The sequence below is a fragment of the Puntigrus tetrazona genome, chromosome 6, assembly GCF_018831695.1.
Source record: "Puntigrus tetrazona isolate hp1 chromosome 6, ASM1883169v1, whole genome shotgun sequence".
Lineage (NCBI taxonomy): Eukaryota > Metazoa > Chordata > Actinopteri > Cypriniformes > Cyprinidae > Puntigrus > Puntigrus tetrazona.
The window spans coordinates 9389719-9407242 of NC_056704.1; the positions used below are offsets into that span (position 1 = coordinate 9389719).

General features: G+C 43.9%; 1 protein-coding gene across 6 annotated transcripts in view; it reads left to right on the plus strand.

The window, feature by feature from the left end:
• LOC122346821 (endonuclease V-like) overlaps window positions 1–17524 on the plus strand; it is a 68514-nt gene that overhangs the window by 27577 nt on the left and 23413 nt on the right. For all 6 annotated transcript variants that reach the window (XR_006251176.1, XR_006251177.1, XR_006251175.1 and 3 more), the window contains 2 exons: window positions 2147–2186; window positions 2286–2398. Coding sequence is in view for 2 of the 6 variants with exons in the window: in XM_043241677.1 (XP_043097612.1) it covers window positions 2147–2186; window positions 2286–2398 (153 nt within the window). In the remaining 4 variants the exon portion in view is untranslated. The remainder of the gene's footprint in view (window positions 1–2146; window positions 2187–2285; window positions 2399–17524) is intronic.

Consider the following 17524-nt stretch of genomic DNA (forward strand, 5'->3'; position numbering starts at 1 on the left):
CTGGGGGGCTATAAGCAAGCCCACACCAGCCCGCCGCCTCTCACTGCGGGCAACACCAGAGTAGTGAAGAGTCCAGCCCCTTTTGAGGAGATGGGTTCCAGAGCCCAAGCTGTGCGTGGAGGTGAGCCCGACTATCTCTAGCCAGTATCTCTCTTCATCTCGCAACAACTCAGGCTCCTTCCCCCCCAGCGAGGTGAAGTTCCATGTCCCTAAAACCAGATTCTGTGTCGGGGGGTTGGGTTACCGAGGTCCCCGCCTTCGACTGCCACCCAAACCACAATGCACCAGCCCCTTACGGTCCCTCCTGCAGTTGGTGGGCCCACAGGAGGATGGCCCCATGCTGCTGTTTCGGGCTGAGGCAAGACCTGGCCACCAGGCGCTCGCATGCGACCGGGCGACGTCGCAGCTCTATTATTAGGATTGTTATCCATAAGGGACCGCTCTTTCTCTGGCTTGTCACCTAGGACCTGTTTGCCTTGGGAGACCCTACCAGGAGCATATAGCCCCAGACAACCTAGCTCCTAGGGTCATTCAGGCACTCAGACCCCTCCACCACGTTAAGGTGGCGATCCTAGAAGGGGATGTAGAGTTAAATGCCTTAAAGGATCTGCCCTCTGAAGGATGCAGTCTTTATGTTCAGCAAGTCACTGCTGCTTGCTATTGCTAACTCCCTTTACCACATTGCTTTACTTAAAACGTAAACACCCTAGCACTGCTAGTGTTAATTAAAATAACTGGCCACAAATTCTCATCAATTATAATTCTTAACAGGCTTATGTCTGGGCCACACTAGGCCATCATTTTATTAATGTGGGCCAACCCAATGGTGTGGGCTACTCACAGAATCTGCAGTAAGCCCAAAGCTGTGGGCCACCTGGGCAAGCCTGTATTGGACCTGTTTCGGATTGGTGTGGGCCGGCCCTTGCCCAGTGTAAAAAGCACTGTAAACAACCTGCAAAAAGCCAGAATAGGCCCACAAGGACATGTTTGCAGGGTAGGGCATATCACATACACTATATTGCCAAAAGCATTCGCTCACCCATCCAAATAATTGGAATCAGGTGTTCCAATCACTTCCATGGCCACAGGTGTATGAAATGCATACTGTTTTTACAAACATTTGTGAAAGAATGGGTCACTCTCAGGTGCTCTGTGAATTCCAGCATGGAACTGTGATAGGATGCCACCTGTGCAACAAATCCAGTCATTAAATTTCCTCTCTCCTAAATATTCTACAGTATAGTGCAAAGTCGGCAACTTTCTGCAGAGTCAATCGGGTTTGGCGGTTGCCAGGAGAACAGTATTTGTCTGCCAGGTGTAAAGTTTAATGGAAGGGAGATTATGGTGTGGGGTTGTTTTTCAGGAGCTGGGCTTGGCCCCTTAGTTCTAGTGAAAGGAATTCTAAATGCTTCAGCATACCAAGACATTTTAGACAATTCCATGCTTCCAACTTTGTGGGAACAGTTGGAGCTGGCCCTTCCACTTTCAACATGACTGTGCACCAGTGCACAAAGCAAGGTTCATAAAGACATGGATGACAGAGTCCGGTGTAGATGAACTTGACTGGCCTGACCTCAACCCAATAGAACACCTTTGGAATAAATTAGAGCAGAGGCTGAGAGCCAGGCCTTCTCATCCAACATCAGTGTGTGACCACACAAATGCCCATAAATTTCCCATAAACACACTCCTAAACCTTGTGGACAGCCTTCTCAGAAGAGTAGAAGCTGTTATAACTGTGAAGGGTGAACCAACATCATTTTGAACCCTATTGATTAGGAATGGGATGTTACTTAAGTTCATATGCGAGTTAAGACAGGTGAGCAAATACTTTTGGCAATATAGTGTATCATAAACACAGAAATTCAAACATACATAGATGCTGCAGACATAAGGTGTTCAATACAAATGGATTCATTTTGCGACAACTTTATGCCCATTTTAGTTACCTGGACTTTCTGTTGAATAACAGAAGCATTTCATGATTCATTAAAAACATTTTATTTTGTGTTCTCAAGATTAACCAAATTCATATAGGTTTGAATTGACAACACAGGTAAGAATGAGAATTTATCTCCTATCCTTTCAACACGCTTTAAAGAAATATTTCACCTTTTTAAAGAGTTTTTTTCTTTTTCCTTTGAAGGTGCTATTTGTGGATGGGAATGGACTATTCCACTATCGGGGTAAGAGATGCAGTATCTACTGACTAAATCAAAACATTTACAAGAACCCAAAAGGCAATCTTCTTCTTCTTTGACTCTCTCTTTCTCTGATTTTCATAGAGTTTGGTTTGGCCTGTCATCTTGGTGTTCTGTCAGATATGCCCTGTGTGGGTGTGGCCAAGAACCTTTTGCATGTTGAGGGAGTGGTGAGAAGTGAGGAGCACCAGTTGCAGGTCAGAGTCACATCTGAATGTTAAGCAAATAATAAGCATATTTTAGCATGCTGCCCTATGGGAGGGCCAAATATGGACAGTATGTTTTATGTTTTCTATTTAAATTCCTTTGAAAAATTGTATGTATTTTGCATTTAAATAAAGTATGTCACAGATTATATAAAGTGTAATGTCATTTATATATTTTGTGGTATGCAATTATATCTGGGGAGTTTTATGTAGCAGGAGCTATTGACACATAAATGAGGATAAGAAGCTTTATGTGTGTGCATCCCAAGACAAAGTTATCTATAATGCCAATAATAAAGATATAAATAAAGAAGGCCATAAGGGCATATATGTTTTAAGGCCATACTCGTGCTAGACACAGTTGTGTTATACTAAAGCCGAAGCATGATTGTTGTCACACATGTGGACTCCTTTTTAGTTGTTGCTGTTTTTGTCTTGTGCCATGTGACCTACTTTTAGTTAATTGTCTTATCGTGTTCAGCTGTGTCTCGTTTATTAAGTATTTATGTTGTGTATTTAAGTCCTGTTGTTTGCATTGTTTGTCCGACTTTGTCTTTTATTGCGTGTGGTTTCTGTGTCCTGTCTACCTGCCTGCCTGTAACTTTATTGTTTATTTTGTGCCTAGAAGATTAAAACTGTTAAGTTCATTTTTCTTGTCTAGTGCGCCTTCTCTCTCAAACCACACTGTGACAGAAAGTCGGACCGTACAAAAACAATATATGTTTTCCCTTTTTTGTTTTGTAAATGTTTCCCCCGTACATTGACCCTAACTTTCTCATTCTCCTGCTGGAGCACGACTTGCGATACCCGGACAGCTTCCTGTGCTCGATTAACGTTCGCAGACTCATCACCATCACACAAGCCAAGCTGTCCAGGGACGCCCTCGAGAGAGAGCCTGGCCGCTTATATCGAGTGTTTGCTGGTGTCGTGCAATTCGTTGATGACTCTTCAGCTCAAGGGCAACGACACCAGTCCCACTCCTGATCCAGAGCCCAACCCAAGCTACAGCCTGAGCCCACCGATGACACAGTTGCGGAGTCTGGCATGACCACAGAGCCATCACCAGAGAGAGCAACAGAGCCATGGAGCGCCACCGGACCCGAGCTGACTGCGTCAGGCCAGGTGCATGAACCGGCAACAAAGCTCGCCACGGTGGAGACAGCCGAGTACCGAGAGGGCGCAGAGTGAAGCTCCGCCCACTGCACAACGGCTGAGGATGAACTGATTATATAACTGGGGCTGCTGGATCTACAAAAAGAGCTGGATGTGGACCTGGAAGTAGACCTGGCACCTCCCCTGTATCCTGAATTCCTGAATCCATCCAGCCATCCTGAATGCCTGATGGTTCCGTCCAGCCGTCCTGAATGCCCGCTGGTTTCGTCCAGTGTCTACGTGTCAAGTTTTCCCACCCTCCCACACATCCGCCGTCGATGGTTCCCAGTAGCCCCTACACTCATCCTAAGCTCACCATCTGGTGCTTGCCACAGGTCTGCCGGTCTCCATCGCTCTTGTGGGTGGAGGATCCCTCACCGAGTCCTGGACTCCATATCGTCGGCTCGTAGACCCGTCGGCTCCCCCTTGGCTCCTAGCTCCCTCCTCTCCAACGTGGTCCATCAGTCCACCAGCTTCGTCAGGCTCCATCGTCCCTCTGGCTCCACCTTGGTCTATCGTCAACCATCCATCGCCTTGGGATTCCTCTCCTCCAGCTTCGCCTCGTCCCTCCATCCCTCTGGCTCTGTCAAGCTAATCCATCCCTCCAGCTCCACATCAATCCTCTGTCTCCTAAAAACCAATAAAAACTTGCCACAGAGGTATGCAATTGGTATGGATTTTGGATATAACTAAGGATGTCCAGGATGGCTGAATTACTTAGATTAGAAGTGAAGTTTGAGAATTATTTATTTTGGTGAAAGGGAAGCTGTAGATTAGTCTGTGAAAATTTGGCAGGTTATGAGAAAGGAAAAATGTTTTCAAACATCTCTAAGCTAAATATGAATGGATATGTCTGGGTGAAACGGCTTGCCAGATAGAATCAAGTGGTGCATTGAGGAGAGGTTTTAAGGGATATGAGTTATGGGAATATGAATTGCAATTGGTAAGGTACTAGGGTTGATAATGTGTTCACTTTTAGAGCCAGTGAATTCAAGAAATGCTGTGCAAATATAAAAAGTAATAGTATTAGGCACAGGGGTTGACTCCAGAGTGCAGCATTTGGTGGGGGTAGGTAGTATGTCTGCTGCGGATAAAAGAGTACTTAGGTTTAGTTTGGAGGCCAGTGAAGGCTTGTGTTGCAAGCTAAAGCAGTTTTGTGCTTGTTTGGTTGTTGTAGCTGTAGGCTGTAGGCCATGAGAAAGGGAGTGGTTTGTGACATTCAGCGGGAAACGCTAAAAAGGACAGCATAGCCTGCAGTGTTGCAAACATAGCAAATTTGTTGCTAGATTTAAATTTGCTACCATAGCAACTTTTTTGTTGTTTTATTTAAACACTTTACATGAATTTAGCTATTTAAAAAGTATTTGTCAACTTTTAGCAACTTTTAAAGTTATACAATTAAAAAGCCAAGCAGCTAGCCAGCCAAGCAACACATCAGCTGGTAGAGACTTGGAAAATACACCAGCCACGGTTGATTCATCACACAGCATGCACAATTTTTTTAAATTAATTTATTTATGTTTTTATTATCTTTAAGATACCGTAAACTACTGTATTAACCATCCTCATACATTACAATTGAATTTTTGCTCAAATACTGAAACCAGAACAGGTTTAAGAAAATAATTAAAAAAAAAACTGAAAAAAATATCAGGCTTCTATAACTTTAACTTTATTCATTTTAATTGTAACCTAAATCTTTTCATCACAGACCATCAAGGCCAACACCTAAAAAAATATCTCTTTCAACTTTGAACAGACCATGCCATCAGTAAATAAAATAATATTTATCCATTTTAAATCATAAAAAATTAAAAACGGCCACATAAAATGCCGACACTTCAAGCCCCGAGTATCGCCAATGCCGCGGCATTTTCATCAATCAAAACAGACAGATCCGGCACTCGTAGAAAAATGCTGCCGCAATTGCGGGACGATTGCCGCACATCAAGCCTGCTCCATTTCCCTTCCGTTCGTGTTTTTAAGACACGAACGAAAAGTGTCGCGGACGGAAGTGCCACATCGGGAACTCCCGCCCTCGGCACCGGCTGCTCACCTATTGGCCGCGCGTAGATGTCGTCACAGCGTTTTGACGCTCAAATTAAAAATGTTTTAAATCGGGAGTCAAACGCCACCCTTGCGCGACGCTCTGTGCCTCAGTGAGGACTTGCGCTCTGTCGCTGACGACGCACATACACAATGAATGACGCGTTCAATGTGTAGGCACCTTTAGCGGTACGTGCGCTGTATAACGGGCCGGCGGGCCAGATGTAATACATATTTGAAATCATCTCGCGGGCCAAATATAATTGTAGTGCGGGCCAAAATTGGCCTGCGGGCCTGAGTTTGACATGTCTGCCTTACAGCATCTACTTTGAGAAAGCCAAATAAAGTGTTGCTTTGGCACAGAAACACAAAGCTTTGACACTTTAGTCTTTAGCTTGTAACACCCGTAGGATATCAGAGAGAATCAAACAATTGAATTTGTAATCTGAACATTGAAACATTGAATTTCACAAAGAAGCCCAGGATGTGATATATTTGCCCAGGAGACCCTGGTGCCACAAAGCAGGAAAATGCAGCAGATTCTGTCACAGGACAGTTTGCAATATTAACACAAAAGGACACCTACTAATAATCCCAACCAAGTAACCAAGATTAATGGTCAAAGACATAGCACATCATGACTATCACATGGGTAAACGAAACTAAAGACTCTTGTTGGATGGACCTCCATCTCCCATGTCAGGACTAGAACAAGACTGAAATTCCGTAAAGGGACCTTTTAACTTCGGGTCTTCCTTGAACTTAGGCATACATGCTCAAAATCATCTTAACAGGACTTAAGTAACGTATATGCATAACTGCATGCTTTATGTAACTGTATCATGTGCTAGTCACTCATTGTCTAAGTATTTTGAATAATTATGGAATGGTTTATAGTTTCCTATTCATGTTTAGTATAGGGAAGTTTTGCTTTCACATTTACATGCCTGGGGAATATAGATGGCTTTTAGTGAGATGAGTCTGTCCCGGGCACACACAAGGATCTGGTGCACCAGCTTGTAGAAGGGGAGCGAACACAGTCCTCCTTAGGGGTTTATGTAAGAGTTTACAAATATGTTGTCAGGGTGCACCAACACATGTCGATCTCTTATGTCTGGGAGGAAGTGTTTCAGTGCGAGAAACACGGCCAGCATCTCCAAGTAGTTTATGTGTCATGTGAGATGGCGAACACTTCACAGGCCTCGGCCACTCATGACTGCTCCCCAACAAGTGATAGACGTGTGAGTTGCTAGTGTTATGTGGTAACAAGGAGCTTCTAGGACTGGGCCCTGCTGTAGGAACCATGGTTTCCCCATGGTTTCCTCCACATGATCATGCAAAGCGGATTTCCCCTCAGGGAAATACCCCTGTTCCTGAGCCACCACTGCAGGGGCCTCATGTACAGAAGGCCAAGAGGTACAACATTGGACGCAGCTGCAATAAGACCCAGCAGTCTCTGAAACTTCTTAACAGTGAGTGACCAGCCTTCTTTTTCTCTCACGACTGTGAGGATCTACTCAATCCAAGCAGGGGTCATACAAACGCCGTGGTTGAATCCCACACCACACCAACATAAGTGGTTCTCTGAGCTGGAGAAAGCACACTTTTCTTGGCTTTCAGTCTTAACCCCAGACGTTTCATGTGAGCAAGGTGAGCAATCTCAATGTCTGATCACCTCACTTTTTGAGGTTCAAATGATTGATGGTTGTTCAGTTCTAAGCAATTGCACATATTGCTTTAAACTTAATGCCGGTATCCTATAGGGCCTGGTTGGCTCGTGGGACTCCTGAGGCAGCTGATAGTTACCAGTGGGCCAAGCGGACTGCGGCCAGGTGGTTCAGTGAGGCCATGGAAAAAAACTATCGGAAGGCCTTGAAGAGGTTCTGGCAAACCGTCCAACGCCTCAGAAGGGGGAAGCAGTGCCCTGGCAAAACTGTATACAGTGCTGGTGAGAATCAGCTAACTTCAACTATGGACATTGTCGGGCGGTGGAAGGAATACTTTGAGGATCTCCTCAATCCCACCAACGCATCTTCCACTGAGGAAGCAGAGGCCGGGGACCCAGGGGAGGACACGACCATCACCCTGGCTGAGGTCACCAAAGTAGTTAAGAAGCTCCTCGGAGGCCAGGGGGTGGATGAGATCCGCCCCGAGTACCTAAGGTCTATGGATGTTGTGGGGCTGTCTTGACTGACACGCCTTTGCAGCATCACGTGGAGGCAGAGGACAGTACTTCTGGACCGGTCCATGTATGATCGGAGCAAGAGCTTGGTTTGCATTGCCAGCAGTAAGTCAGACATTTGGCCAGGACCTACAGCATGCATTGGGCGGTTTACAGCTGAGTGTGATGCGGCTGGGATGAGAATCAGCACCTCCAAATCTGAGGCCATGGTTTTCAGTCAGACAAAGGTAGCTTGCCCCTTTCAGGTTGTTGGGGACTTCCTGCCCCAGGTGGAAGGGTTTCAGTGTTTTGAGGTCTTGTTCACGAGTAAGGGAAGGATGGAACGAGAGCTTGACAGATGGATGGTACTGGTCTGTCATGGTGAGCTGAGCTGCAAGGCGGACCTCTTGATTTACCGGTCAATATAGGTTCCTACTATCACCTATGGTCATGAGCTCTGGGTCATGACCGAAAGGATGAGATCCCGGATACAAGTGGTTGAAATGAGTTTCCTCCGTTGGGTGGCTGGGCAGAGATAGGGTGATAGTGATAGAGATAGGCTCCCTTAGAGATAGGGTGAGGAGCTCGGTTACTCTAGAGGAGCTCAGAGTAGACCCGCTGTTCCTCTCCATCGAGAGAGGCCAGCTGAGGTGGCTTGGGCATCTGTCCCGGATGCCTCCCGGACGCCTCCCAATGGAGGTGTTTTCCGGGCATGTCTCACTGCTTTATAATACTGCCATATAATACAATGCATACATCTTTATATCAGACAACGTTATCCGATCATTTACATGTGATAATGTTATTGTCATGACCACACATAAAAGGGAGAAGCAGTCATTAGTTAAGAATAAAGTTTATTTATAGTCACAAGGTGAGTATTGTGTTCAAGCAGAGAACTCCAGAAGAAGGCAGTAGGTAATTCAAGTTCACAGTAATCTCCAAGACCAGTAAAGCACACTTTCCTTAAACCAGGCTTGGGTTTCGTCTGTAGGTAATCAAACTGATTTTCAGACGACGACGGGGAATCAGAGGAGGTAGACCGTTAGTCTGTGGATGGTAAACTAAAGAAAGGCTCCCAGGAGTTGGAAGAAGGCTCGTCATAACCTGGAAATGAATTGGGGCCTCGATCAGAAATAATATCTTCGGGTAGCTCGAAGTTTCGAAACACATGGGTGAATAGAGTTTCTGCGGTTTCCATAGCTGTGGGAAGACCTTTAAACGGAATCAATTTGCAGGCTTTGGAGAATCTGTTGACCACCACTAGAATAGTGGTATAACCGTGCAATGGTGGCAAGTAAGTGGCGAAGTCCACTCCTATGTGGGTCGAGGGTCGACGAGGGATGGGTAACGGATGGATACACAACGTGGTGTTGTGTTGGTGGCTCAGAACGAGCATTCTTGGACGTCTCGAGTAACTGTGGCAGCAATGTCTGGCCACCAATATTTCTGTTGGAGGAGCGAGAGGGTTCGTCTGCTGCCAGTGTACTTACAAGTACTGCTAGGCTTAAGTGAGAGGGGACGTAAGTTAGACCCGGTGGTACATGCTGGGGGGCAGGCTCCTTGAGGGTGCTGGCTCGAATCTCCTCATCAAGACATAAAAAAGGAGCGACGAAGAATGAGGGTGGTAACACAGACTCAGGCAGGTTTGAAGTAGGTTCTGGGGAGAACATGCGAGATAAGGCGTCAGCTTTAGCATTTCTATGGTTATCTATGTTATCTTAAAGTCAAAACAAGAGAAAAATAGGGACCAACGGGCCTGACGGGCATTAAGTCTCTTGGCCTTTTGCAGGTACTGGAGATTCTTGTGATCAGTAATGATGGTGAATGGAAATTGCGCTTCCTCCAGCCAGTGCCGCCACTCCTCGAGGGCAAGCTTAATAGCAAGGAGCTTGCGGTCGCCGATACCATAGTTGCTCTCCGCAGATGTTAATGTTTGGAGAAGTATGCACATGGGTGAAGGGAATGGGGTTCATCAGACCATTGAGATAGTATAGCTCCAACTACACTGTCAGCAGCGTCAACCTCCATGATGAATGGCTTGAAGGGATCAGGATGGTGCAGAATAGGTGGCGTGATAAACTGCAGCTTGAGAAACTGAAAAGCTTGGTGAGCCTCGGGTGTCTAGATCAGTGGGCGTTGTCTCCCTCTGAGTAGTGACGTTAAGGGGGCAGAGTAAAGTCTACTTCCGGCTTGCGACTGTTCGGACGCTCTTGCTTACTGCTCCGCGCTTTGCTTCTTTTTATCTACTTTTATCTACTTTTTTTTTCTGATTTTACTAAGTTTTAACTTCAGCATATAGCACAGTGCTCAAACAACACATATTTGGCAAAAACTTTCGGGATTGCAATAATAGCTACTACAAAGAACTAGATTATCTGCCTCCCGCTGCTGCTAGCAGCTTACATTCCGAGACGGAAAACACAGCTTCCTATCTTCAACAAACAAGAAAGAAAATGCCTCTTCTGGAATCTACTTGCTGCACAAACTGCCACAGACTGCTACAAAGGATTGTGGCTCTTGAAACGAAGTTACTTGCTGGACTCCCAAAACAAGCAGATCACACAGCAGATCATCACGGACCCCCTCAGCCCACAGCCGGTGAGTCCTGTGAATCGAATCAACCTCGACAGTATACAAATGTAGCGAATCAAGCTAAAGCTGATCAACACACAAATCAGTGGCAAAGACAGGGAGCGAGACCCAAAGGCACTCGAGACATCAGACTGTCACGAGTATCTCATATTGCCGCTGTGGCATCATCTACCCCAGACATGGCCATGAGAAGGCTTGGAAAAACTGGTATTTTACCACCCCCTGTACAGCTCGAGAACAGATTTGAATCTCTAACGAATTTGGGTGAGGAATCCCCGAAAGTGACTGAGCAAGAGTCATATCAGCCAGTAGCTAACACCGCTACAAACAGGCGCTCAAGGTCGAGCAGACAGCGGCGTTCAGATCACAGAGCAGCCGAGCCCAGAACTCTGATAGTCGGAGACTCCATTATCAGAAACGCCAGGAGCAGAACGACAACTACATGCTGCTTTCCTCAAGCGACCGTCTCTGATGTAAACAATGGACTTCAGAACGTTCTAATGAAGCACAAGACTGCAAAACGAGTCATCATCCATGTGGGGGGAAGAATGACATTCGTAAGGAGCAATCAGAACTCCTGAAGAGGGACTTCAGTGAACTCATCGAAACACTTCAAAGAGTTGAAGTCCAGTCGTTCATCAGTGGACCACTCCCAGCAAGGGGAACAAACATGTTTTCACGGTTGCTTGGACTGAATACTTGGCTACAAAGAACCTGCAGTCAAAAAGGAGTCAACTTCATCGACAACTTCAATCTGTTCTGGGGACACAGACAACTGTTTAAACTGGATGGCCTTCACCCAAACAAACTTGGTGCGAGAGTGTTAAAGGACAACATCTATTTTTCACTCCGTCATCCATCAGCAGAGTGTGCCAGTCCACTCAACATGAATGGCACACACACACCTGGACAAAGTATGGATGACGACAGGACTTCATATCAGCCTCAGAGTCATCATCTGGTCGACACATCCCACAAGGACACTGAAAACACCACAGAGCCACAACAAGCACTGTTTGTGGACACTATCACGGTTGAGCCCTGCCCGCAGAGCCCATCACAGACACAATGTGACGCACAACAACGGCTCCAGGACTCAGAGCCGAAGGATCGACTCTCTGGTAATCAGCCAGGGAAGCCAGGACAGCATAATTCTGCCACCGGAAACACCAATGCTCTGTTTACCAGAGACATTATCCCCTCTCCAGCATCGCCACTTCTCAGCTTCTCACAAAAATGGAGGAATTGGTGGCTAAAACCAGACTCTCCCACTCCTTTGCTGCGAGCCCCCAGTTATCAACTACAAAACGGCGGGCACCACCACCTCCAAGGCCGCTGGGCCCAGCTCGCCTCCTCCAGCGAGAGCTCTTCGGCCGCTGCGACAACGCCAGGCCATCCCTCCTCCATCTGCAGCTGGTAAAGCAAAAACAACTGATAACAGCTCTCAGTGATGTGTTTCGGGTCCCCGCAACTACAGCAAAACTTTCAGGGATGTTTAGAAAACAAGCGGGAACCCAGTGTGTCTCTCACTATCTCCGTCTTATTACAGGATAGAAAGTCTAAGGCCTTCTCAAGGCGTACAGCTGACAAATCTAATCTATGCCCATTAGACAACAAACTCAGACTGCTATAGAAACAAAAAGTACTACCATCAAGCTAGCATTATTAAATGTTCGATCACTAAAAACAAATCATTTGTGATCAATGATTTAATAATTACAAACAATCTAGATTTTATGTTTCTAAATGAAACATGGCTTGAAGAAAGCTGCAGTGCAACAGTGCTCAATGAAACAGCCCCTCCCAACTTCACTTATATGAATGTTTGCAGAGTTGACAAGAGAGGGGGTGGGGTTACTGCTCTCTTTAAAGATGTCTTTCAGTGCAGACAAGTGTCATTTGGTCAGTACTTGTCATTTGAATATCTAGGGATTGTGTTGAAAGGTGCTCCACGCATCCTGTTTATCATTATTTACAGGCCTCCTAAATATTCTCCAGCCTTTGTTGAAGAGTTCACAGAATTGTTATCAATGATTTGTTCAGAGTTTGACTGTTTTGTGATTGCAGGGGATTTTAATATCCACATAGAAAATGCAGAAATCAAAACTACAAAAGAATTTATAACTGTTTTAAACACTTTTGAGCTGATTCAGCATGTGCATGGACCTACACATCACCATGGGCACACGCTAGATTTACTCATCAGTAAGGGTTTACAGCTTTCATCCATTGTTATCAAGGATGTAGCACTGTCTGATCACTTCTGTATTTTCTTTGATATATTGATCTCTGCTACCACTGAATCCAGATCTGTCACTGTCAGAAAGAGATGCATTAATGAGAACACAAGTGTGCTATTTATGAAGGCTGTTTCTTCAATGCCAAGCATTTCTGCCGACTGCGTTGATCTTCTCCTAGAGTCCTTTGACTCAAAAGTTAAGAATGTCATGGATGACATTGCACCAGTGAAAGTCAGTAAGAAGACTGGCAGACAAAAGTCATGTTGAGAAAATCAACAGCAGTGCAGATCATGAAAAGGCAATGCAGAAAGGCTGAGCGGACGTGGCGGAAGACAAAACTTGAAATCCACTATAGCATCTATAAAGACAGCCTGCATGCTTTTAATGTGGAATTAGCCACAGCAAGACAGAAGTTTTTCTCAAACCTTATAAATAGTAACCTGAACAACACCCGCACTCTTTTGCTGCGGTTGAGAGACTGACAAACCCCCCAAGTCAGATTCCCAGTGAAATGCTTTCTGACAGCAAATGCAATGAGTTTGCCTCATTCTTTTCTGAGAAGATCGAAAATATCAGAAAGGCAATTAAAACATCAGATGATGTAGAGATATGTCAGATTCAACCAAAATCTCAAAAAGGAGTCACTATGTGTGTTTTTGACGCAATTGATAGCAAAACTTTGGAGGAAGTAGTACAGCACCTAAAATCCTCAACCTGCTGTCTTGACACACTTCCCACATCCTTTCTTAAAAGCGTGTTTGACTGTTTAAAAGCTGACATCTTAGAAGTGGTGAACACATCACTTCTTTCTGGGACTTTTCCAAACGCCCTGAAAACTGCGGTTGTTAAGCCCCTCCTGAAAAAGAGAAATCTTGATAACAGTATATTGAGTAACTATAGACCGATATCAAATCTTCCGGTCATAGGCAAGATCATTGAAAAGGTAGTTCTGAATCAGCTGAACAGCTACTTGAACTCAAATGGTTATCTGGATAATTTTCAATCTGGTTTCAGACCGCACCACAGCACAGAGACAGCGTTAGTTAAGATAATAAATGATATTCGCCTAAACTCTGATTCTGGTAAAATATCAGTGCTGGTACTACTAGATCTTAGTGCTGCGTTTGACACTGTCGATCATAACATTCTTCTAGACAGACTGGAAAACTGGGTCGGGCTTTCTGGAATGGCTCTAAACTGGTTCAGGTCATATTTAGAGGGGAGGGGTTATTATGTGAGTATAGGAGAGCATAAGTCTAAGTGGACGTCCATGACATGCGGAGTCCCACAAGGCTCAATTCTTGCGCCCGCTCTTGTTTAGCCTGTATATGCTCCCACTAAGTCAAATAATGAGAAAGAATCAAATTGCCTATCACAGCTATGCTGACGACACGCAGATTTACCTAGCCTTATCACCAAGTGACTACAGCCCCATTGACTCACTCTGCCAATGCATCGATGAAATCAACAGTTGGATGTGCAAAAATTTTCTTCAGTTAAACAAGGAGAAAACTGAGGTCATTGCATTTGGAAATAAAGATGAAGTTCACAAGGTGAATGCATATCTTGACTCAAGGGGTCAAACAACCAAAAGGCAAGTCAAGAATCTTGGTGTGATTCTAGAGACCGACCTGAGTTTCAGCTGTCATGTCAAAGCAGTGACTAAATCAGCGTACTATCACCTAAAAAATATTGCAAGAATCAGATGCTTTGTGCCCAGGCAAGACCTGGAGAAACTAGTCCATGCCTTCATCACCAGCAGGGTGGACTATTGTAATGGTCTCCTCACTGGCCTTCCCAAAAAGACCATCAGACAGCTGCAGCTCATCCAGAACGCTGCTGCCAGGATCCTGACTCGAACCAGAAAATCAGAGCACATCACACCAGTCCTCAGGTCCTTACACTGGCTTCCAGTGACATTTAGAATTGATTTTAAAGCACTTTTACTCGTTTATAAATCACTCAATGGACTAGGACCTAAATACATTGCAGATATGATCACTATTTATACACCTAACAGGCCACTCAGATCACTAGGATCAAGTCAGTTAGAAATACCAAAGGTTCACACCAAACAAGGAGAATCTGCTTTTAGTTATTATGCTGCTCGCATCTGGAACCAGCTTCCTGAAGAGATCAGATGTGCTGAAACATTAGTCACTTTTAAATCCAGACTCAAAACTCATCTGTTTAGTTGTGCATTTACAGAATGAGCACTGTGCTGCGTCCCAACTGTGCTACTTTGCTTCTTTTATTTAAACTGTTTTAATCTCTTTTTGCTTTAAATTCAATTTATCTTAAATCAGTGTTTTTATTTTATTTTAATTTCTTTTATTGTTATTTAAACCTTGTAATTATTTTATTTCCTCTTTTGTAAAGCACTTTGAATTACCATTGTGTATGAAATGTGCTATATAAATAAACTTGCCTTGCCTTGCCTTGCCTATAATCACACCCGCTCAGTGTTGGGAAGGTTACTTAAAAAAATGTATTAGGTTATAGATTACAAGTTACCCAATTTAAAATGTAAAATGTAACTTTTTATTACTTTTTAATTTCAAATAAATGTATTCAACTTTTTCAAACATTTTTACTATGCAGGATAAACCTTACAGTAGTACTCAACACTGATTATGGTCATGAATTTGGTCAGGAATTTGAATTTTAATTAAGATTACAATTTGAAAACAACCACCAAAATTCTAATGTAGTACCACCTTTAACTTTGATATTGATCTGAGATTTATAAGAAATAGTTTACTGGTACTGTTTTTAAAAGTCTAACCATAACCACAGAAAAATTTGCATCTAACAATGCTATTAATAATACTATACACATACACGCTTCTTGTCTGCATGATTCATTTCAGGCCAGGAAATCTCACACTCATCCAGGGGATCCCATATACAAAACCAATTTATGAAGCTTAAACAACCCTGTAATTATGGCCATCACATAAAAAGATTTAAATCCTTAGGCTGGGGACATGCAACATAATTAAAAGTTCTCAAAAACCATGGATAATTTGTGGTCACCATGGTTTATCAGTACTATTAACCATTGTCTTTAGATTTATAAGAACATTTCTTATTTATTTTTCTTAAGGCTTGTGTTGTCTGCTCTAGCTCCTCCTAAACCTTTTATAAAATGGCATAAATTATTTATCTGCTGTAATGGATGGAGGCTCCATTGGCCAGCCAGGTAGCGGTACGCGTTGTTATTGATCGTCTTCTCCGGGCCCTTCCCCAAACTGGGGACTGAACCCAACCACCACCATGTAGCACATGGAGGGTGATCCAGGAGCAATCCAGCAAACTCCCTCTCTGTGAAACGAGCCCATGCCAATGGAGGTCCCTGCTCCTCTGCACAAACCTGACTGGCAGGCTGCATAGTGCACCACGAACTGTTGATTGGAGCTCTGACTGGTCTTACTCTTACTGGTGGTGCCATGCACAAAGACCGAGACCATACTGGAACCTTCACACTCCACATCCCATGGCACATCACCTTGGGGCAGCGAGCACCATCCAGCAGATGGTCGGGCCTGGAGGCTGAATTGAAGTGGTTCTGCCAAGCCTGCCCAACCTTGCCAGGTGATGTCACCCAGGATGCTTTCCTCCAGTCTGCTGATTCCACTTCCCATTCGAGCATATTGTACTTTGCGTTTGTACTTGCGTTACAAAGGCAATGCATGTACAAACCTCCAGATTCAGGCTAAACTGGTGAATTTAATCTAAATCTTAACCCCATTAAAGAACTTAATGCGAAGGTGCACGGGTTAATCGAGTGATTGATGGTGTTGGAAACTTTTTTTAGCTTCTTTTTAAGAAGAGACCAGGAGATTCTTGGTAAAGCAGGAGTTCGTTTTTTTATTTCGTTGCTGTAGTCATCTGCAAGAAGTCTTCAAGAAATCTCCAAGAAACAAATCTAACTGAAACATGTTAGGTTGAAGTATATATGTTTCAAAGGGGAGGAGTACACAGAGGTGGAGACCAGTAAAACAAAAGTATGCAAATGCAATCAGGAACTTAGCCCAGAACAGGAACTTTCCCGATCCTTGATCTATTTAGCATCCAAGTGTCATTCAAATGCATAGGTGAAACAAAAGGCACAGTTGTACCTTAGGATTAGCATTCACACTTGACTTAGGACGCCTACCAGATGTTCAAGAACTGAAAGACAAAAGATAACTGTCTCGGGGCTTGGGCTTCCTGCTCTTAGAATGTAAATCACAATACACATTCAGCATATACTGTTATATTGGAGTCTGTGTTTAACCTTTTATAAATTTGTAATACAACAATGGTTTTTTAGCTCTATGCAATTTCAAATATTGCTGGAAACTTAGGGTTTCACATTTTCATTCTCTTGAGCTCATTCTTTCCTCACTTTCTCGCTTCCTGCAACTCATATGAAAGCACGTATTTAGGTGTTAGTTTATTTGTCTATTCTAACCATTGAATATTGAAAAGAGAAGTATCTTGTGTTTTGTGCTTACAAGTTACTGTGCTAATGTTAGTGTTTTGGATTTTGGATTTTAATATACAGGGCACAGTTGATGTTACACAGCTTGTTCATTGAATCAGCCAACTCAGGGTTCGGGCATGAAACAGTGATTCTGTTCAAATTCCATATATAATCTTAAATGATTTTTGTTTGAGCTAATTCTCTACACTGCTTAACTAAGTAAACAAAGAAAAAACTACAATACAGTATTCATAGATGAACCACTTAAAATTCTGAATAGTGATTTTACTTCTCTGCTCCACCTGAGCACATATACAGTCCACTCCATTCACAATTTCTTACGTTTAATACTCTGATCAAAACTGTTTGGCAGAGGAACGGAGCGCAAGCCAATGCATAACATTACCAGTCAGGGCTAATCGATTCATGATTAGAATTTTCAAATGGTGAATTTG